Source organism: Podarcis erhardii (assembly GCF_964252035.2).
Source record: "Podarcis erhardii genome assembly, chromosome: Z".
In the NCBI taxonomy this organism is placed as follows: Eukaryota; Metazoa; Chordata; class Lepidosauria; order Squamata; family Lacertidae; genus Podarcis; species Podarcis erhardii.
Genome location: NC_138504.1, coordinates 25,543,278 through 25,567,074, shown reverse-complemented (window position 1 = coordinate 25,567,074; position 23,797 = coordinate 25,543,278). Strand labels below are relative to the sequence as shown.

The 23,797-nt window shown below is 41.1% G+C and overlaps 1 protein-coding gene across 3 annotated transcripts; it reads left to right on the top strand.

Moving 5' to 3' along the window:
- Positions 1-327: 327 nt before the first annotated feature.
- Positions 328-23,716, top strand: IRS4 (insulin receptor substrate 4). 3 transcript variants are annotated; one of them, XM_081846929.1, is made up of 3 exons: positions 328-4,017; positions 8,640-8,702; positions 19,590-23,716. In XM_081846929.1, exons 1-2 carry the CDS (start codon positions 429-431, stop codon positions 8,675-8,677), a joined length of 3,627 nt encoding a protein of 1,208 aa, XP_081703055.1. In that variant the 5' UTR covers positions 328-428; the 3' UTR covers positions 8,678-8,702; positions 19,590-23,716. The 3 variants fall into 3 exon arrangements, with proteins under 3 accessions (XP_081703055.1, XP_081703056.1, XP_081703054.1); XM_081846930.1 differs by lacking the exon at positions 8,640-8,702; XM_081846928.1 differs by lacking the exons at positions 8,640-8,702; positions 19,590-23,716 and adding an exon at positions 4,422-4,634.
- Positions 23,717-23,797: the final 81 nt, after the last annotated feature.

The window sequence follows — 23,797 nt, the reverse complement described above, 5'->3', positions numbered from 1 at the left end:
GGTTTTTTTTTTGGCTTCTCTTTTTTTTTTTTTTAAGCGGCTCCTCTCCCTCCCTCCCGAAGGAGGCGGGGTCACGTGATGTTTTCGCCGTGGTGCCGCCGCGGCTGCTTGCCTGTGTGGAGAGCGAGCGAGTAAGGCAGAGCGGGGCGAGTGGACGGGGAGCCCTGCGCGCTCCGAACGGCTGGCAGTGAGTGAGCGGGTGGGCGCACGCCCCGCCGGTGGGCCGGCTTCGCGCCTCCCCCTGCGGGGAACGGCCGGCGTGGACGCAGACTGGGGCCACCCATGTCCAGCCGGGCCCGGGAGACCCTTCGCCTCTGAGGAGGGCGGCTCTTCCACCCCCCTCGCGCTCCCGCCCTCCCCCCCCCCCCCGCTGCACAAGCGCGGCGCCGCCTGGCTCGGCGGTCCGGACCCTGCCCTGGCCCCTTAAAATGGCGAGCGGGATGCTCGGCGGAGAAGGCGGCTGCACCGTGCTGGAGGCGAGAGACCGAGCTGCGGGCATTGCCGCTGGAGCACCAGGCGGCGGAGGCGGCTACAGCCACAACCAGCGGGCCAGCGCGTCCAGGCTTGCCGCTACTGCTGCTACTACTGCTGCTACCGAAGAGGACCAGGAGCTGATGGAAGGCGCCCCTTGCCCGCCGCCCGCGCAGCCCCCGCACCATCTGATGCTGCTTCTGAGGAGATCCCCCAGCAGCTCCCTCTGCCTCGTCCAGGAGGAGGACGCCTCGGCGACCGGGGGCAACGCCGGCGTGGGGCGAGGGGGCGCCGTGGCTTCATCGCGAGCCGGCCCCTCGGCGCCCTCAAGCCGGGCAGCTGCCCCACCGGCGGCGTCCGCTGTCGCCTTCGGGGACGACGTGAGGAAATGCGGCTACCTAAGGAAGCAGAAGCATGGCCACAAGAGGTACTTCGTGCTGCGGGTGGAGAGCCACCTGGCCCCGGCCAGGCTAGAGTACTACGACAGCGAGAAGAAGTTCAAGAGCAGCATGAGGGCGGCGGCGGCAGCGGCGGCTGGTGGGAGCGCAGCCCTCTGCTGCCCACCCCCGAAGCGGGTGATTCCTCTGTACCAGTGCTTCACGGTTAGCCGGAGGGCAGATGCCAAGCACAAGCACATCATCGCCCTGTACACCAAGGATGAGTACTTTGCAATGGTTGCCGAAAACGAGACTGAGCAGGAGAGCTGGTACCAGGCAATCAGTGAGCTCATGAGCCAAAGCAAGAGGGGGTTCTTGGAGCAGGAAGACCAGGCTGATCCGCAGCTGGATGACGACGACGAGCATTACGGTACTGCTCTTCGGCCAGGGACCGTCTTCAAAGAAGTTTGGCAAGTAAATGTGAAACCCAAGGGACTGGGGCAGACAAAAAATTTGACTGGGGTGTACAGGTTGTGTCTTTCCACCAAGGCCATCCACCTTGTTAAGCTGAATAGTGAGGTGCCCTCTGTCCACTTACAGCTAATGAACATTCGGCGGTGTGGGCATTCAGAAAATTTCTTTTTCATTGAGGTGGGCAGATCTGCCTCCATTGGGCCAGGTGAGCTTTGGATGCAAGTGGATGATTCAGTGGTGGCCCAGAATATGCATGAAACCTTCCTAGAAACCATGAAAGCTTTGAAAGCCTTCTCTGAGTTTAGACCTCGCAGTAAGAGCCAGTCTTCCGGTGGTGGTAGCAGCACCAACCCCATTTCCTTCATCAGTACTAGGAGGCACCTGGGTAACCTGCCACCTAGCCAAACTGGCTTACAAAGAAGATCCAGAACTGAAAGTGTTACTGGGGGGACCCCTCCAACCACCAAGAGTAGTAGCTCTTACCGTTTCAGAACTTCCAGTGAAGGGGAGGGGACAATGACCAGACCATTTAGGTCAGTTACTGGAAGTTTGATTCATCTGAATACTGCAAGGATGAATTTGGGGCGTCAAGAAGGAAGTGGACGATATGTTAGAGCAGCATTTAGTGCATCTTATCACACCAGGTCTGCATCTCTGCCAGTGTCTCATTTCCCTTCCACTACTAGCCCCATCAGTGTTTCTTCAAGTAGTGGCCATGGATCAGCTTCCGATACCTTCATCAGGCCTTCCAGTTCATCCGTCTGTGGGTCCCCAAGTGATGGAGGTTTCATTTCTTCCGATGAATATGGTTCCAGCCCTGGTGACTTCAGGTACTTCCGTGTGAGGAGTAATACCCCAGATTCCTTGGGCAATACGCCTCCAATCAGAGAAGAAAATTGTTTAAATGAATATATGTCTATGAGCAAGCAGCAAATGGATAATAATAGTTCAAGAGATGATTACCGGGAGGCTGAAAAATGCTTCAGAAAAAGAACTTACTCTCTAACTAAGCCTGCTTCTATACCAGCACAGCAGAAAACAACCCAAACAGCAACTTCATTAGATGAAGTTTCTTCAGGAAGCCATGGACGCCTGCCTTTTTCTGAATCGCCAAAATTCAAAAATAACCCTGAACCAGTGTATGGGGAATCTGCCCTTGATTCTGTATGCAATCAAAGCAGGAATAAAGCCAGAGATGATGGATACATGCCAATGATGCCAGGAGTTGCATCTTCTTTTGCAAGCAACAGTGATTATCTGCCAATGACTCCTAAAAGTGTGTCTGTTCCAAAGCAGATAAACAGTTCCTGGCCATCATCACAGGCTGATTCCAAAGGATATATGATGATGTTTCCTAGGGCTATCTCTTCACCTGTACGTAGTCCTTTAACTGGCTTTAATAAAAGTGGCAATGAGAAGTTGGCGAACAATGAGTATATGGATATGTCACCTGGAAACTCAGCTGCTCCAAAGCAACCTAGTGATTCAAATTATATGCATACCAACACCAGTTCCAAAAACTTTAGCTCATATTTCTCTCTCCCACGAAGCTTTAAGACTCAGTCAGGAGAAAATGGTGAGCATGATGAATACGTTCCAATGTCATCACCAGGAAAATTATTGTATAGTGGAGCTGAAAATGACAACAATATCAGTAATGATGTTCTGGCTAATGGCCATTCCAAACCATCTATGCTGAAAGCTTCAGATGAAGGACTTGAACAGAACAAAATTACCAGGCCTACAAGACTTCCATTAGGCACTAGAGGTAGTAACACTATACCAAGAATGTATGATCGTACAATTCCACTTGAGCCATCTAGTCCTGGTGAATATATAAATATTGACTTCGGTGAAAAGGCAAGTAATACACCTTATTCTTTATCTGCAGAAGGATCGCCATCATCTCTTGGCTCCAGTAGTGACCATAGGCAGTCACCACTTTCTGACTACATGAGTGTTGATCTTGATGTTCAGTCACCAAAGGTTGCTAAAGAACTATCCAACTCCTTGACAGATATTTCAATTTATGCAAGTTCTAGTATTCCCAGAAATCCACCTGATTCAGATTATGCTAGGCTCTCATTTGGTACTGCTTGTGTTAGCAAAGGAAACGGTAGGATTGATGACTATACAGAAATGACCTTCAACATGGCAGCAATGCCACCTGGACCATTTACCACCGAAAGCAAAAATGGCTTAAAGATTGATAGTCCTCCTTCCATTGTTAATAGACTGTGCATTGTTGACCAATATGCTGGTAGCAGTGAGTTCTCTGTTCCTAGTCCTGATCCGCCAGTAGTACCTAAAGTTATTCGTGCTGATCCACAGGGAAGGAGAAGGCATAGCTCTGAAACATTTTCTTCCACTGGCACTGTTACCACTTCCTCTTCTTTCTTTACTGATAGTAGCAAAAGGCACAGCTCTGCCTCTTTTGACAATGTGTGGTTGAAACCTGAAGAACACATTTCAGATGGCCATGAAAGCAAGATGTCCAGAGATACTTCAACTGGATTTCAGAATGGCTTGAACTATATAGCTCTAAATTTACAAGATAATTCTCTAAACTGTGAGGAGAGCCCTAGTTCACCAAACTGCCACCTCCCAAATGGTACTTTGAATCTGGAAAGTGGAGTGTATGTGAGCATAGACTTCAGCAGATCAGATGGTTTGAAGTGCAACTCTGCAAGAAAAGGTTTGTATTTTTTTTAATCACTCACACAAATTAATGCATGTATAATTTCAATATATTATTGTAAATCACTATTTTCTTCTTTAAATTTGCCCCTTTTCCTATTTAGTGCAGTATTTTCACTGGCAGCATCACATAAGGAGTGTTCTGCATGCACAATTCAGGCTCAAGTGTTTCCTATCTTTTAATTTGAAAACATGTATTGACTGCTTTTTTGTTCAGTTGTCGTTATGAGTATGGGGTAGTAAAATAATCACAGAATATATGAGAAGTAGTAAATTGTTCTCATACTTGTCTTCATTACCAAGTTTGGGATCACTGCCACACTCCTTTTTCAACATTCTAATAAAATATAGACATCAGTTCATCTAAATAACAATAATTTATTTGGAATCTGACTACTTTAGATTTTATGAATGGATTGGAATTTATCCCCTGGTGCATGGTTGTGGGTACCTTTTAAGGGAGGAATCTGCTTTCTGAGGTTCTGCGGAACAAATCTGCTACTTCCAGCCACAATTCCCCTTGCTCCCTCTACAATGAAGTCCAGCTTAAAGCCACATCAAGACTGCAGTTTACCTTGAGATGTGCAGAATAAAGTGATATATTTTATTCATGTATAGCAGTCTTATGTAATTTTTTAAAAGTCACTGTTTTCATAACTGCATTATACATATAATCTGATTTTTAACAAGGGGTTAACAGTTGTGGTTTCCCTTGCAAAGCTTTCTGGGAAATGTAGTTATGTGAAGAGGTTGCAGGTTTCTGAGCATTACGAAAATGAAAATCTCTTCCTCTCTTCCTCGTTCCAAAGAGAGAGGTGTGTGTATGTGTATTTGAGGTGTAGGTAATTCTGACAGTTAAACTGGCATGCATTTCTAATGTAGATGCTAATTTGGAAGGCATACAGCACCATTCTCTCCATACTGTATTTTACAGAAAAGTAAATGGAGTTCAGTGGGCTTGCTTAGAATCATAGAATTATAGAGTTGGAAGAGACCACAAGGGCCATCGAACAATGGTTTTCTCATTTGTCCTGTGAGTTCAGTGACAATTTTTAAAGAAGGCTTGATTTAGTTGTGCATCACAGACACTTTTGCTGTGATAACCTGGTAATAATAGCTCCTTAGAATGTAGCGATGCAGAATGGAAGACATGAGAAGGCTTTTAGTACAGTATTTTGACAGTCGTAAGCATTCTAGATTACTTCAGCTAGAATCTTACAGCTGCAATAGTCTTATAGTGCCTTGATCAAGCCCTTTCTTTTAAAACCTAATAACATGTCTGCAGACTTGGTCTTAGTTTATAGTTTGTTTATTTTTTAGCTTTTTCTGGAGGAAAAAGTGGAAGTCAGTTGTGTTTCACTATAAATCTTAATCTAAATACTGTTTTAATGGAGAGTGGCTATTCAGTCATTGTAGCTAATTATTTGTGCAAATAGTACTTTTAAAATCCAATATAACACAGTTGAATACTGTAATAGGTATCCTGCTTTTGTTACTTAGAAAATTATACCTGTATCGCTTGATACAAAGACATGCAAAGAATGTACTGGACTCTGATAAACTGTCTGAAATGCTGAATCAGGGCTTCTAGGTACTCCTTAACTCAATCTGAATATATTCAGAGGCTTTAAGAGATTGCATGAGTTTAGATTCTTTGGCGAGTCTCCTATTGGGAAAAGATTACAGTATATAAAAGACAAGTCAGTCTGTTAGCATTGCTTGGGTTTTTTTGAAAAGTTTATTTCCTTTGGTATACTTTACTCTTTGCTCCTCTTTTTGCTGTGGTTAAATCCAAGTTGTTTGACTGCTCTTCTAAACCAGTGAATGACAGCATACTTGGAGTATCTTCCTCTTGTATGTTAAACTCCATTTAATTAGAAACAGAAGTGGTAAAGAAATGTACTGAATTTGGCCTTCTCTCGAATTTTTCAAACTTGGATTGTACTTTGCTCAATATAATTCAAAAAAAACACCAGAGTAGGGGGGGACTTACCCTCCAGCTCTAATCATACTACCAGTTTTAAACTTTGGACGCTTTCATCAGTTTTTCAACATCTGTTGAAAACATTTGCCTGTTACTGCTGCAACTGAAGCATAACCAAGATGATTACAAGTTAAGTTTTTTAAAAACATGCCTGACAGCAGTTTGCATATGGCTAATCATGTGTGTATATGTACTTCTTTATGTGAATCTTTGGTCCCGATAATCTTTAAAATATGGAAGTGGTTAAGAAAATTCAGTCATTGGTAATAGTAGCTGAGTCTGCTAGGTAGATTTCAAGTTAGTGAGTACTTCATTGAAAAATTCTTTTAAAGTGTATATAAGGAAGAGATTTTGCTAGAGGCAGGGGGCACAATCCAGCAGAGATTTGAGAGTGCTTAAGCTCATTGACTTTATGCTGGAATGTGGTCAAATCATTCATTATTTTCATCTGACTGTTACATAGCCAATCAGTAGATTCAGACAAAGCCCTGGTTTCAGAGTTAAAAGAAATGCCTTAGTAGTTGAAAATAGTAATGAGCTTTTGAACTCCTACAAGTAGAGATTTGAAGCATCTCCTCAGTTAGAACAGCAGAGTGGGTGGGGAGGCCAAGCAAAATAATGAAATGTTAGAGTTCCACAATAGGTGACTTCTGCCTTTTGGGGCTGCTACATTCTCACTTCACCAGCAAGAGCAAAAATTGCAGAACTCAACAGTATGCCTGTCCCATGCACAAGTCTGCTTGAGTTCCTTCGAGGGTGGGGCAGGTACAACATTGTTTATGCATTCTGTAGCTTACTAATGATCCCAGTTTGACCTTGGAGGTGTAGAATTAACTTCAGTATACTGTGATAAAAGTCAGCCATGAAACATGACTGATGTAGTCACATTTATTTTTCAGGTGCTTTCTCTAATGTAACAGTATTTTTCAAAATTTTAAATAATTCTTTTTTTATTAGAAAATTTTGACTTGTAGGTAAAATCTCAGTAGTGTCTCAGATGTATGAGATAGGGCGGGGGAACTGTGACCTCACACTCTGAAGCATCATACCATTCTTGTTGAGACAGGTAGGTTAGAGTGTGTGCATTTCTGTTTAAAACTCTACAGCAAGGTTTGAGTTTCTGGTCACTTTTGTTGAACTCTACATTTTCTCATCAGTTTGTATACGGTCTTGTCATAACATATGCAGTTTTATTTCCCTCTTGAAACAGATTACTGCTCTTACAGCAAAGCTCAAAAAGTTTCATAAGATACCTGGAAATAAAACTTGAAAGTGCTTATAATTCAGCACTGTAAAATTGTTAACACAAGAACTGTTGAACGTCTGAAGTTTCATTGTTAGAAGCCTGGGCCCCTCTACTTACAGTGATTGCAAAAGCCTCAAGTTCCCATTTTACCTTGATCCACATAAAAAGCTTGAAAACAGTTCCTCCTCTGTTGAGGTTATTACTCTGCTCCTCCTCCATCAATTTTGTGAATGGGAAAAGTTGAAAGGGTTGATTCACATCTCTGAATGACTGAAACTAGGGAAGTAGTACCATATAATTTTGTGATAAATTGAAGGTGACTTCTTATAGACTTAACTAAACATTATTCACAAGTGAGTGTAACATAAAACACCAACCACTTGTGTCACAGAAAATCCATTTTAGGAGTAAGAGAGGGGCTTCTAACCTTTTCTGCTTGACTCCCCTCCCCCCCCCCCCCCCGTTCCATATACATATTTATCCCTGTAAGGAATATTTATCTTTTAGAATGCCACTGAGGTGTTCTGGGGTGGAGCTAGAAAAGCATCAGGCAGGGAAAAAAGTTAAAGACCCTTTCAATGATCTAATATTTCTCCACTCCAAATTGTTCCGTCTGAAAGGAGGTTTTCTGTAATACAAGTAGCTGCTAGAGTTAAGTTAGATCCTTTGGTTCAAGCTGACGTGATTTAAATTTATTTAAGCTTCACTGATGTAAGGTTTTCAAATATAGCAACCCTTCAAAATGTTTGCTTTTGTTATAGATCACTTTCCCCAACTAATGTGCTTAAAATATGTTCATATACTTCTCCTTTCTTTATGTGTAACAACATCTTTTAAATATATAAGCTCTGGTTGCAAATGGCAATAAAGATGTTATTAAAAAAAAGAAAAGTACAAGAATGCTAAAAGATTTGGAAATATTGGAAGAAAGAATGGAGGCCAGCCATGTGCATTACTAAGTTCATAATTTACATGAAATATCACAGTTCATCTAATATATTTTCCCTTACATGAGCTCTGGCTGTTACATGAGCCATGCATGTTCCCCTCCCCCTGGTCTCAACAGATCACTTTCTGGTTTGCCAAATTACTGTTCACAGTTTGATTGTGATTTGTAATCTTGGCTAGTAGGAATTGCTTAACTTGCTGTTTGCCAGTTTTGGCACCCCAGCACACAGTGATTTGGAAAGCTGACAAGTGAGTACAGGAGGGGAAGAAGACCTTAAGCAGCTGTTATATCAGGTTGTCATAGAGAAACGGTGTGGGGCTATTCCATCTGCACAGCTGGGAGACCATAAACTTTTGCTCCCTTCATTAGAAGTGCTTGTAACTGAGTTTGCTTATATCCTCATGCCCCAATCCATTTTCCTTTTGTGTCATGTCTTTTTAGATGATAAGCCTGAGAGAAGAAACTGTCTTCCTTGTTAGTGAGCCATTTTTGCTGCCGAACTGGGTAAAAATGTTTAGATAAATTATATTGTTTATAATTTAAAAATTAAATTGTATTGTTTGAGTGACTCTGAATGAACTATTTGAATACTTGGCTTGAACTTGTACCTGCAATCACAGTATATCTCTTTACCTGCAATTTAAGAACCTTCCTGTGAAACACAATAGGTTTGCTCACTAATGTGAAAGTGAATTGATTCTTGACTTTAAAAGAAAAAAAGTTGTATATATGGAACATAACAGAAAAACCTGCAACAATATTAAACATTCCAGTGCCCATTTAGTGGTTGTGTTACATTTCTGATATTCTTCTAGTTGGTGTTCAGGCATGTTGTTCACAACTTTCTTTAAACTCATTATACTTCTTTGTTGTATCTCCTTTACCAAAGCAAAGTACAGAACCTGTTACATTTTACAGTGGTGCCCCGCAAGACGAAAGGGTTTTCCGTTTTGGAGGCGCTTCGCAAAACGAATTTCCCTATGGGCTTGCTTCGCAAGACGAAAATGTCTTGCGAGTTCCTGCGGGGTTTTTTTCCCTTTCCCCCCCTTTTCCTAAGCCCTAAGCCGCTTATCAGCTGATCTGCTGATAAGCCGCTTCTCAGGTGATCCGCTAAAAGCCGCTAAACCGCTAATAGCGCTAATCCGCTAAGCTGTCAATGGGCTTGCTTCGCAAGACGAAAAAACCGCTATACGAAGAGCCTCACGGAACGGATTAATTTGGTCTTGCGAGGCACCACTGTACTGATGTTGCTAATCAGCACTGGAAAACGTAGCATGTTGCTGGAAGCTGCATCATTGCATGCTAAGTCAATACTTTTTTGCTGCTTAAGAAAAACAAAAACAAATTGTTTATCTACATTGGGAGTCCATTGTAACTAGTTAACTAGGCAAATTCACATGCTGAAAACTGCACCCTTGTATTCTGGTACACTTGTCTCCTTGAAATGCTTGGAACTTCAGTGTAAGCATAACTGAGCACTGGATTTTGGCCTTTGATGAGAGCTTAACTGAAGATAATGAAAAGCATTTGGTCACTTTATTGCTAGGACACTGTTAGGACAGGAGATCAGAGTGACTGAAGGAACAAACAAGAATAAGGCAGCAGGAGGCAAATAACAGATATGTAGTTGCCACAGGAACTCAGTTACACAGGACCTTTAGATCCTGCATATTTTGTTTATAATTTTGTGCAAGCAAAAGTGTCATTCAACCAGAAGTGACAAAAGCATTGTACCTCTATGAATTTGGGAAGAAATTATTATTGGCAAGGGGAGAGAAGGGGAGGAGGAAGACTGTGTTTTAGCAGATGGTGGGTGAGCTGGGCTTGAAATCCTAGCTTGTATCACTTATTCATTATAATTAGATACCCGGGATCAGTTTTTCCCACCAAATCCTTAGTTTGCTTATACAGTGGTACCTCAGGTTAAGTACTTAATTCGTTCCGGAGGTCTGTTCTTAACCTGAAACTGTTCTTAACCTGAAGCACCACTTTAGCTAATGGGGCCTCCTGCTGCTGCCGCGCCCCCGGAGCCCAATTTTTGTTCTTATCCCGAAGCAAAGTTCTTAACCTGAAGCACTATTTCTGGGTTAGAGTGTGTAACCTGAAGCGTATTTAACCTGAAGCGTATGTAACCCAAGGTACCACTGTAGTATAAAAGCAAGACCTGGTTTTCTAAAGTAAAATGTTTTTAATATTTAAGGGAGAATATTTGCAATTAAGAATGTCCAAACATTTCTTTATAAGAAATAGGATGGTATTGACAGCTTCTGTTCAATGTAGGCTAAAGTTTTTAAAAGAGTTGCACAATCTTACTTTGTGGCTGAGGGGTGGGAAGGAGGAAGGATAAATCTTTACCACTGTTTGTCCTAAAACTGTGACTCATCTTTAAAAGGTCTGTATGACCCAGAGTGCCTCCGCCTTGGCCCACCCTGCAAATTGCTGTTTGTTTTTTAAGTTTAGTCACATGTAGCTTTATTAGGCATCTTAAAGGCAACCTAATGATCACCTTCATACTATACATGTTGAAACAGAAACATCCATGTTTTTGAGAAGCAAATTGGCATATACTGGGATACTGTAGCATCAGAATGTGAGACAATTATTGGGGGAAAATTATTTTTCCTGGCGGGACTTCTGTGCCTTTAACACCTTTATGCCAAGAAGCACTTCAGCAGCTGGAGCTTGTTCCATTGTTTTGACTATGCAAGGCACTTTATCTGTTGCAGGCGCAGAATTGCATTAGGGAGGCATAATAGCTACGTGCCTAACTGCCTTACATCTGATGGCCCAGATGTAGATCTCCTTTTTTTCTGAAGAATTAATACAACTTTTATATTTGGTTTTTCAGGCTGTGTACAAATGTGCACGTGTATACCAAGAAACTCCCTACCCTGTCCCATGGTTGGGTAGGGAGGGGAAACATTGAGAGTGTTTGAAGTAAGAGAGGTGTCTGTGGGAGGTAGGTTTAAGAGCCAAATTGCTGATTCAGAGATATCAGTGGTGCAGCATTTACACCACTGTCCCTCTTCAATCTCTCCCTCCCTCCCTCCCTCCCTCCCTCCCTTTTCCTCTCCTTCTTCCTCCCTCCCACCCCTCCTCTGGATGTGTGTCACGTACACCTTCCACATACATTTCAGCCTAAGCTAGAACTCCTTATCCTGACATACTAGCTTGTACAGTGAGAAGTATTTGATCTCAGGCAACATTCAGACATGCTGCCCACTTCCTGAAAGGGCTATCCTGTAGGTTATTTCTTAACATGCCTTTCAATACTTTAGTGAAGCGAGAGAAATGTAGGTACATAATAGACTTAGTGGTATTGGAAGGGGGTTGGTTTTAACCAATTCAATAAGTGGCTTTTGTGGAAGGAAAAGGCAGAGGGATTTTATGGAACCATTGGAAATGTACTGCATAAAACACTTAGCATAATAAAAAACATGTGGGTTTCTACTGTTTTAATGTGTGGCAAATGAAATCTCCAAAGTAAAAAAAGTAAAATCTCAGTAAAATATCCAGGAGAGTAACATTTTGATGCATTTCTTTCCTCCCTTTTCCTCCTACAAACAGTAGCAGAAAGATTTTGCAAATGAAGTAAATGTTTGCAAAACCTTTTAAACTTGCTTGTCTCATACAATTTGCAGAATCCAGCTTTACTCAGTTCTGACTTTTGGGTTGGTGAGGTGTGCTTTTGTGTGTTGGCTGGTGCATGAGATTCCCGTGCTTACTGGTTTTTGACCATGTATACCAGGGGTTGTCAGCCTGGTCCCTACTGCCCACTAGTGGGTGTTTCAGGATTCTAGGTAGACAGTAGGAGGTACTACGGCACAAGCTGAATCCTCCTTCCATCAAGCACTGGTGGGCAGTAAGGAAATTTTACCATCAAGAAAGATGCATTAGTGGGCGGGTGGTAGGTATAAAAAGGTTGACTACCCCGATGTATACAGCTGTAGGCACTTCAAGACTTAATGTAAGAGATACCTATATCTATGTATCTGTAAGTATACAGTGGTACCTCGGGTTATAAACACTTCAAGTAGTACCTCGGGTTAAGAACTTTACCTCAGGATGAGAACAGAAATCACGCGCCGGCAGGAGGCCCCATTAGCTAAAGTGGTACCTCAGGTTAAGAATGGTTTCAGACCTCTGGAATGAATTAAGTTCGTAACCAGAGGTACCACAGTATATATATAGTGAGAGAATGCACATGCCTTACTGAATGTTGATCCTTCTTATATTTAGTTTGGGGTGATCTGCTTTCATTTAGGAAAGAGCTGTAGTTCAGTGGCAGAACTCATGCTTTGCATACAGAACCTTGCAGGTTCAGTCCCTGGAACTTCAAGGTAGAAATAAGAAATATATGATCTGACTCAGGTTAACATAACTTACTATGCCATCATGTTCTTTTTCTTTTTTTCTAATATCCTTCTTAGTGTATTTTTTGCTATTTAGGACTTTCCGTTACATAGTAGCTCTAGTGTTTAAGTTGTTGTAGACAGAAGTTGGATTGAAATCCACTAGTAAATCTGAGTGATTTGCAGATTCTGACTACAAATTGAGTAACGAGTAACACCTTGTTCCTTCATTATAATAAGTGTATTTCCCCAATCCCCATCAATTTTTGCACTTGTCTCCAGTTGATGGATCTTAGGAGTCTAGTAAAAAATAAAAGACATTTTCCTGCACCTGGTTTAAGTGCCTACTGAATCCTAATATTTCCTGCTCCCTGCCCTTTTCCATACTTTTCAGCCATTACAGCTCTTAATCCTTCCCATGTTTATTTCTGCTTGAAAAAAGTCCTTCAAGAATATTGCAAGCTAGGCTGTAGTGATATTTTCTAGCTACTTTTAGTATTGCTTATGAGGGCATGCTCTGGAAACTTGTTGTTCAAGGTATCAGAGACAGATGTTCTTGGGTTCTTCTAAATTTGTGTGTGTAATCATTAATTCTAGTTACTTACTGTGCAGCTGTGTATATCTGTGTTCAGTTGTTACGTTATGAAATCACGGAAATTCACAATCAATGGTGGAACTCTGTAGTTTTAGACACTAGTCTTTGGGGGAGGGGCTTTAGATGGCAGGTGTTAATTAGCAATTAGCATTTATCTCCCTCCAACACTTGTTCTTTACATTGGCTTTGACAGTACTGGTAGGTGAGAGAGGAAAAAAACAAAATTGCCAACTGTAATTTAATAAAGAAACACTCTGAACAAGTGCAGTTTTGCACTTTAAACTCATTAAATTGTAGCTCTATCATGACTACAGAAAATAAATGATGTTTGCTCCTGCTCTCCTGATACTAAACAGATTTACTTGGGAACGAGCACCATGTTGTTGTAGGAAACCATAATGTTGTTTTTTAAAAGGAATGAATGTTTTGTTGACAGTATCAACTCCTGTGGGCCATGACATGCCCACAGCGGCCCAGCTGCTGATGCTGGGCTTGTCTGCTGCTGCCTTCATCACCTGCCATTCTTCTGAGTGGTGATTTGGAGGCCTCCTGAACTACAGGACTCTGGACCTCAGCCCTGGCTATCAGCCCTAGTGGCACCACTGATTAGAATTAGGACTGGTTCAGTTATGCTAGGAATTTATATCTGAGTCAAACATGAGGGGTCAGCACTGTGAATGCAGCTCTGTGTGGAATACATATATAGGCTTGAGGTGTGAAGGACTAGATTGTGCCCTTTGTGCATTTAAACATCTGAGAAGATCTTCATCATTGAGATACGATCACTCTATTAGTTGCTATGAATGCTCTACAACAGTGATGGCCAAACTTGGCCCTCCAGCTATTTTTGGACTACAGCTCCCATCATCCCTAACTAACAGGACCAGTGGTCAGGGATAATGGGAATTGTAGTCCCAAAACAGCCGGATGGCCAGGTTTGGCCATCACTGCTCTACAACATTGCTTGTGCCGATGGAATATTTGAGTCAGCACCATGTGATATTTTCCCTGTGACACTATTCAGGTGCAGAGTGCTTTACTTAATTCATCCTCACAACAGCCCTGTCATCATTATTCCCATTTTACAGATGAGTAATTCTAGTTGAATGAGCCATTTACCCAAAACTTGTTTCTCACTTTGTATTTTGTACTGGGTTGGGGTACCCAAGTATAAACAGCCCAAGTGAATATAGAAGGTCCCAAGTTTTGTACTGTGACGTGGTGACTGAAAGATCAGTTTACTTTTTCTTTGGTTTTAAATGCAAACTTTCCATGTGTTTGCCCTTCAAACTTGACACAGCTTGTGTGTATTTTGTACTTGTACCCATAGCTGTGTACAAAATATAGAGAGGGAAATACTTAAGGGTGGATTTAAACATGCTACCTTTAATCCATGTGTTCAAGACATTGCAGGGTCAGAAGAGTGAAATTTCTATAAGAGAAGGAGGTGGGTGGGTTTGAGACTCGCATTCCCATTGCATACAAGAGATCTGGAACCTGGGAATAGGGACAGAGGAGAGGCCACATATTATCCTGCACTACTTCTCTCCTGAAAATGTCACACTTCTGGCTCTGCTTTGCCTCAAGAGAAGCAGTGACTGACTGGGCTGGGAAGATGCCCATTGGAGGTGGAATATGAAGTTCCACTGTAAGACCACTCTACTATATCTACAGTTACAGTTACAAAGGGATCTGAATTCACTTAATTGGAGTCTAGTCTGTTTAGCAGCAAAGTAAAGCGAGTGTGTCATCTGCTGTGAAGGGGTGTTCAGTAGAACAGTCTAGCTTGGAGTGTTTCCCTCAGCCTCTGGCCAGAGGCAGCTTAATTTTCTGTTTGCCTGTTTTGAATTTGCCATACTATTTTTGTAGATCTGAATATATCCTCTTGCCACTAGTTCTCATCAAGAATCGGATGCACAGTCTACTTGTTCAGGAGTGCGGTTTTTTTAAGGAGTGGCTCTGTTAGTGATTCTGAATAGAGGTTCTTTTGGGAGGGCAGGTATGTATACAGTGGTACCTTGGGTTACGAACTTAATTCGTTCCGGAGGTCCATTCTTAAGCTGAAACTGTTCTTATCCTGAGGCGTGCTTTTGCTAATGAGAGGCCTTCCTCTGCAAGTGTGCATTTCTGTTCGCATCCTGGGGCAAGGTTCTCAACCAGGAGCAGCTACTTCCGGGTTAGTGGAGCTCGTAACCAGAAGCATTCGTAACTAGAGGTACCACTATTTGCAAGAAGATACAAGGTGCACTATTGCACTTTCTGTCTGGTGAAAGCCACTGCAAGTTTTTGTGTCAGTACAGTAAAGTAGGAGTCAATACAATAAAATGCTGTGACTTGTAGGAATGTTTGTGATTCCTTGACACTGATTTCCCCTTTTTTTTAAAGCGGGATAAGAATCTTTGAGATTGGACAGTTACATTTGAGTGGGCAATTCACATCAATTACAGCCTATGTGAATGGCACAGGATAACATGCTGCTGAGATTGCCACAACATCTAGGGTCCTTTGGGGCAATCAGGGTCTGATCATCATAATCATTTTTCACAAATTCCAAATGCTTAGACTTTGTCTACAAGAATCACTTCTGCTTTTGTTAACCCTTGATTGTAATGCAGGATAGGTCTTCTCCTTTTAAGGTGATTGGTTGCCTAAAGTGCATCAAGTTCCCCTATAGTTTTTTTGGGAGAGTTTTTGTTAGTAATTTTATCTCACCTGTCCTAAATGGCTTGGGCCCTATGTACCTGGCATATTGACTTACAATCATAACCAATCACCATTTCCAAAAACATAAATAAAAGGACACTTGCCCTTTCCCCAGTTGGCTTGACAAAAGTATGAGCCTGTGCATCCTATGAAGCCATTGTAAGATCATCCCATTTTGGGTTTCTAGAGGCCTTGGCTTAGTAGGTATAAGCAAGGCTAGTGTGTGAGCCTTTTAATTGGGCATTAATAAAGTGCTGTAACTCACTGAGGTTTTGTTCACACTTGAACACTGCTGCTGCAACTAGTCCATATCTTACCCCAATGTGATGCTGGTATTCTTAAGGGTGGGCACTGCAGTCAGATGTGAGCCAGTTCTTAAGTTAGATGAAATACAGGCTGGGTTTGCAGGAGCAGGAGTACTGCATCACGCCACCGCCAGTCAAACACCATCAAAATAATTCATGTTTATGTGGCTACCACTGTGAGAACAGCATGCTGGACTTGATGGTCCACTTTGGCCTGATCTCACAGGGATCTTCTTATGTTCCCAGACCAAGCACACTTGTTGTGTGTGACTTTTATTTAAAATGTGAACGTTGCACATGAACATTTTATGTATGTAATAAAAAACCCTAAAATTATTAGAAGCTAGGACAGGAGTGAAGAATATAGCAAAGCAAATGTGTAGGTGAATGATTTAAACTTAAGAATAACTGAGACACTAAAAAGTGCATAGCAACATAAAATCAAATTTTAAATTTTAGTTCTCTAGGGTATGTTCTGCCCTCCTTGTAACAGTGTTGTTACATGAAGCACTATGCTTTTCTCTGGAAGAATATATGACCAGCATTCACTTATTAGGGAGAAATTAGGCGTGCACTTGGGGACTGGAGTGGGAACTAAGTTGGCTCTCCAATGACTCCTTCACACAGCCCTGCACTAGTATTTGTTTCATGAAATAGTGGGGGAGCCTCTTCGCCCATATTCATTAGGACTCTGCCATTTGTTTTGGATGAGGCACGGGCCCCAAATGACTATTCTGCTTTGGATATACCGAGACTGCTTCACATTTTTAGACTTCCCCAAAGTGTTTCCAAGCTTTTCTGTAAGTGTAGATTCCAACCCGAGATGCAGGAGTGTAGTTTGTGAATGACAGCTGTAGCTTTTAACCTCTACCAGGGCTCTCCTCTTTGTTAGCTGAATGTGTTCAGAGCAACAGCTGTGGCAGTTGGAGTTGCTACGCCTTCCAAGAACAGCTTGAGAAGTACAACTGACAGGGAGATAGTTTGAACCCTGATCCTGGCCACTTTGTGAATGACTTTCCACAGCTAAGCCAAGCTCTTGAGGATCAGATATGTGGCGATCCCATGTCCTAAATAAAACTACGCTCCTTCTCTTACTTTTCCCCTCGATGCCCAGTCTAGCAGACTTCATTTCTTTATAGAAGGGGCTCTTAATGCATTCCGTTTTCATCCAAATATACAAAAAAGAAAAGAGAAAAAAAAAGTTATAGGCACTTGATTATTTCAATAGAGATGACACCTGAGGCTTTGGAAAATGAGGTGAGATGAGCCTCTGCCCCAGATCAGAGGCAAAGATAGATGTCATATCCATGCCAATGAGACGGGTTCAGGGGCAATTTATTTTTTTGTGCACATCCCTGGTAGAAATTGATTACTTCAGTGAAGATCAAACTTTGGCTGCAGCTCATGGTTAGCGAGGGAAGAGTTTTAACATGAATCTGGCTCAGCTCAGTTCAGGAGTAAAAAATGACTAGGGAGGAGCAAATCAGGTCTGACCTCCTCTCTGGCAACCCTCACACTTGTGCAGTCCCAGTAACCCTCAGTTTGAATTCCTGTGCTATGTGAACCAGGCTAGTGTGTTTTGCAACCTTCTGCCTATATGGGTTATAGTGCTTATTCAAAGGTACTTAAGGTGCTGAAGAATTGGTACCAAGTGCAGAAAGTCAGGAGTGTAATGAATGTTTTGAAAAGTTCAGTGGAAAAGTACTGAAGACAGTAAGGAACTGGCAGTTATTGACTTCGGGTAATGCTAGTTTTAGATATTAAACTTGTTGTGGAAAAAATAAAGTGGGGAGGAATCCAGTATGTCATTTCCCACACAATGTTAACTATTTTCCTTTGATAGGTTAACTTCTCAGATATAGAACCAGATGCTGCATGTAGGGAAGGAACATCTCTAAAGTGTGAGGGAACAATGGTCCTGGAAATGATCTTTAGTATTTGTCCTTGCTTGTACCTCTTAGTGACAAAATCTATTCTTTGGGGACATGAAGAGTTTCAAAGGCACACTTAGCCAGAACGAAACACAAACACACACACAAACATTAACCACAGACATAATTTTTATTTGATTTTAAAAACTACTGAATGTATAGTCCTGTGCTAGCTCTTCTTCCCCAGTGTCACAGAACTTTGGGTTTGTGTTCTGACAAATGACATTTTGGGGGCTAGTGAATCTTCTGGAGACCATTTCAGCTCCAGGTGGCTGTTCATCTCACATATTGAGTTGTTGGAGAGCAACTGCCCTGCAAGCAGAATGGACAATTTTCCTTCTGCCATGTTTTTCATCCATTTGTGATATCATGCAGAAAATCACTCGGTCTTCAGGGTCTGTCACATTGTTTTTTAAAATGTCACTTTAAAAAAAATCCAACCAAATATAAAAAAGTCACTTGGATTGTTGCCTCAGTACTCAGTATTGCTGGAATTCCTAATGTGTTTTTATTATTATTACCTAAGTAGGTTTTCTTTGAAGAGGGGAGTTGGAGAACTGAATTGCTAGATCCCATTTCTAGTTACTGAATTATGACAGTGATTTTCATAGTTGTTATATAAACCAAATAAAGAATATATTGGGGAGACAAGAAACACATACTGACCTTTGGGTTGCCTTTTCTGGTTGTTGATGTTGTGTGTATCTATCTACTGGTATAATATTAACAGGCTGTGAAAGCTGCTGTGATACTAAGCTTTCTTGGGATAAATTTCTCCACGTTGGACTCCCACTATCTGCTGAATGTGGTGAACTTTCATGTGGGTTACCTTAAGGAAACTAACACTTACTTTCCTGCTCCTTTGTAGGTGAGGTGGTATATGTAACGCATGGTACCTTAATTGAAGAAATCCCTCAAAACACTTGATGCCTCTAGTTTCAAATTGCTCCATTTTTAATTCTTCACCTTGTGAGGTTTCAAGATTCATAAAATGTTGATGGGAATATGTGAAAGAGCCATATTTCAGCTAAGATTCTCCTTGAAATCATTTTAAAGGAGAATTGCTTTGTGTACCATAAGGTGGAATAGATCAGGGCTATTAAGAGTAGCCACTGGACTGCATACCACATGCTAATTCTATATTGTGACTTGGCAGGTCCTTCACAACTCCTTATTCCCAATTTTGTACCACCAGATTAGCTGGGGAAACTGAATGTATGAGCTTTAGTGGATTGAAATACATGGTTCATGTGACATGAATGTTCCAGGCACCTTAAGTTTTGATGGGATACAATAAATCCTGGAGAAGAAAAAATGAGAGTGGTTCCTCCCAGCATCCTGGATCTAAACCTGGCCATCAGGATTGTACATGCATTGATTAATGTCTTAAGGCTATCATGATAATTTCCTCAATTGTCAGTTGTGCTCTGCATACCATGTACAATAAACCAAACTGGTCTTTTTTCTGTTTCACTTGCACTAAAATATTTTTGTTCTTCCCTTAGACTGATGGCATTACTATGGAAACCATTGTGAGAAGAGCAGGCTTTCCAGCTGGTATCTCCATAACTGTGTGGTGCTTTTGGAAGCAGAGCCCATCTCCAGTCAACTCCATTCACTTCCACCAGCACAGACACAGACATGCATCATTGGGAATGATTTTTCATCGCGTGTTGGTTGAGACTACAGTTGTGCTTTTCCAAATTAACTTTGGTCATATATAAGTTTTGATGACAGAGGTTTCTTTCCTCCCCCCTTAGCATATCTTTGTGGGAGACAAGGTGAATGCTGTGTTCCTTCTACACTTCCCATGAGTTTGTTTTGAGAAGTCACTTGGTATCTGAGAATCTACCTAATATGAGTTTTGCTTTTCTAGTACTTGAAGTGATAGCATAAATGTTTTATAAATGGTTTAGAATTATATTATTATTATTATTATTGCAGTTTAAAACCATTTTGAAGGGATGGGAACAACAGGCCAAGACTTTGATCCTAAGCATGCTTGTTTGTAAGTCTCATTGAAATCTGTGGGTTATATTTTTGGGACTAGAGGCCTGCAGCCAATGTTTTGAATAGACAATTGCAACACATACAGCCTTCCCCACCCCGCTACCTAATAAATAGGCTACCAGAGAATCTCTTCCATGAGATTCCTCATGCATGCTCTTCCTATTGCCTGTCTATTTCTCTTACATGCATAAGAGAAGCTTATTGTTTAGCTTCACCCACTTCATGCCTTGGCCAGGATGGAATAGGTGGAGAAGCTACCACCTCTCTTTGCCTTCCTACCCACCTCCCTGATCCTCAACATTTGTAGCTGTGTTTGCAAAGAAGTCATTTATTGTTTGCTCCATCAGTGGCCACTTTTGAGAACAGCTGCTGCTAGAGCATACTGTAAAGATAATTTGCAATTTCTGAGGAATAAGTGTATGTGAGTATGTGTGCACGCGCACGCGCGCGCACACACACAGCACAGCCTTTTCTCCTCTTCCAAGACAGGTAAATGTCCTGATCCTGTACCAACTGTAAGGAAATAAGAACCACTAAAATCAGTGGGACTTACAGGTAAAACATGCATCGAACTAGTCTGTAACCCAAGTGTCTGTCTGTCTCTCTCTCTCACACACAAACTCTATCTTTGGCTCCCTTCTGGAGAGAGAGACACATGCACAGATTGTGGTGAGATTTCACAGCCACAAGAACAATATGCTATAAGGGAGAGAAATGGTACTTAAATGAGACTTGGGGTGGGGGTGGGGTTGGTTAAATTTTGCTTTATGATGCAAGAGAGTTATGGATTCTGTCTTTTTTATTTTTATAATCCTATGTCCTCTTAAATTGAAAATTGTTGAGAATATCTCGAATGTAAAGGTAGAACTGAAGAATTGGTTGTATCTTGATTATAGTTTTCATTTTTCTTTATCTCCCTGTGTAGTCCCCCCCCCCAATTAATGATATTTTGGATTAGCAGGGAGTTGATTTCTTTATAAGTTCAAATGGGGGAGAAATGCAGACTTTACAACTGTATATTTTCCCTGCATTACAATGTTGATGTGCTGTAGAGCTTCTATAGAGAGGATTCCTTAAACTTTAGTGAAAGAACCCTTTTCATTTGGAGCTATTTTTCTTTCTTTACAAAATTAGGGGACAGAAAGACTGTCCTATTATACCTAATGTGGGGAAAGGGATACATTATCTTACTAGGATTATTGTTTAAATTGGGAATTAAAAATTCCTTAAACTTTAGTAGAAGAACCCTTTTCATTTGAAGCTATTTTTTTTTTCTTTCCAAAATTAGGGGACAGAAAGACTGTCCTATTATACCTAATATGGGGAAAGGGATACATTATCTTACTAGGATTATTGTTTAAATTGGGAATTAAAAATTGTAGCCAGAAGCCAGGTGCCTCACTTACGTCATTAAAGAGCATGACACTAGTTATTGGTTCTGACACTAGTTGTTAGAACTTATAGTATATACTAATAATTAGAAGCACTGATAACTGAAAGGGTTGAAAGCAGTAAACAAATCCTCAGGCACCACACAGCTGGTATTCCTCTAAGTTGTATATTGTAAAAGTATTGAGTAAGGGTTGCCTCACTTTTTGACATCTGACCTTTCCAAAGTGCAGTGGGCCTACCACTTTACTTACACTATAACAGCCTTATGTGGAGGGGGGAATAAATAAATTAAGAGTGGGGGGAACCTCCCATTCCGCGCCTCCATTTTATTTATTTTCCATGTACCCAGTGGGTTTTCCTTTCTTATTGGCTTCTGGGAAGGAGGCATGAGAGCTCTGGAAGTGTCCCAGGACCCCCTCCCTTTTTTCTTGATTTATTTATTTGCTTTTCTGTTACACATTCTCCGCTGATACATAAACTAAATACATAACGCATAATACTGACCATATAAACTAATACAATCAAAACAAAACAAATATATCCTTTAATATACTTCCCTTCCACTCCTTCCATGGTTTCTTATCTAATCCCTTCCAAACCGCATCTTCTTGTTTCTCTAAATTTTTCATTCTTCCTCTCTTTACCTCTTGTTATAACTTACACTGCTGAAGTGCTCACATCCTGCTAGGTTAATTATCTTGTTATAATGATTTTTCATATATTCTATATATAACTTCCATTCTTCCTTAAGTTGTTTTGTTTTTTTTGTCATCTCTGTTTCTTATCCTATTAGTCACAGCCGCTAATTCCACATATTCCAACAATTTATGATACCATTCATCTTTTGTTGGAACGACATTCGTTTTCCATTTTGGTGCCAGTAAAATTGAGCAGCAGTGGTGGCATACAGCAACAGACTCACTTGATTCTTTGGGACTTCAGATGTTATTATGCCCAGGAGAAACAGCTCTGAGCTTTTAGGGAAAGATCTTTAAACATTTGTTTAAGCTTGTTATAAATACACTCCCAATATTCTTTAATCACGTTGCAGGACCACCCAGAGGCTGGTGAGGAAGGAAAACCGCTGGGTGTGTGGGTAAAGGGAAAATAAATGGAATAGCAGGCTCCCCCGCTTCCCATTTATTTCCTACCCCACCCTACCCCGTGTAAGGTTGTAAGTGGCAGACCCACCGTACTGGACCAGTTTGTATAACAAATTAGATCCTCCTGTCAGTTTTGATGTTCATGACTGTGTACTGGAATTTATTTTTGGTTAGTATTAATATACATGTCACACAGTGATATAGGTGATTTCTGACAAATATAGCTGGCATATAGTTGGCATCCATGAGTTTATGCAGAGCCCAGTAATCAGGAGGAGGAAAAGAAATATGCTGCAGAGTTTAAAAGCACAGATGAATATCTGAATCTAGAAAAGCAAGGTTTTCAAGAGTATAGTTAACTAGTTGCTGCTAAACAGATTTTGACTTTAAAACATGACCACTTTTCTAGACCACAATACTGTCTTGCCATGTACGTTTTGTTTGGACTCTGTAAATTAACAATGCAATAGGTACTTCACATCTTTTCATTTAAAAAATGAAAATTGGGTGATAGTTAAGAAATGATTCTGAAAAAGGTTTAACAAATGTTAACAAATATTAGATCCTGAGGCTGCCATGGTACAATATACAGCACTGATTTTACAATTGCTGAATAAATAAGCAAATGGGTAACCTCAACTCTACTGGTACAAATACTAACAGGTACAGCATAATAAATATGCAATCTTTTTGTCTTAGTTTACAGCAACTAACTTATTCAGTATTGTGCTGGAAGATCATTTTCCAACTATGTAAAACATATCACTATGTGGGCAACCTTCCAGCCACCCGTTTTATGCTGCTGTATAGTACAGAAAAACCAATGATGGAACAACGTTTGTCCTGTAAATTTAATTTGATATTGACAGTTATTGTCTGTACAAACTAAAACATATATGGTTGAAACTGTTCATTATATTTGCTATTTCTGTTTCACTGATCTGTTAAAAAGTTTTGAGCTGATTGATCCGGCTGTGTCTTCCATTGTAAATATTGTTACATCATTTTTCATGGTAAAATGCAGCACATTTGCAATTTTGGGAGACTGGCTTGAAGCTCTGTATAGTGTTTATATTTATCTGAATTGGCTTTCCATAGAGCTACTCGCAGTAAATGTGTTCATGGTAGTGTTGGTGCAGTTGAGTCTTTATTTAAAATGGCTTGCTTGCTAAAGTAGTGCTTTTCTGTATACATTCATTCAACTTTTA

Excerpts from the sequence above, each read along its gene's own strand:
- IRS4 (XM_081846928.1), top strand. The coding sequence starts at position 429 with ATGGCGAGCGGGATGCTCGGCGGAGAAGGCGGCTGCACCGTGCTGGAG. Across the intron at positions 4,018-4,421 it reads GTGCAACTCTGCAAGAAAAG|ATTTTATGAATGGATTGGAA; the intron begins GTTTGTATTTTT and ends TGACTACTTTAG.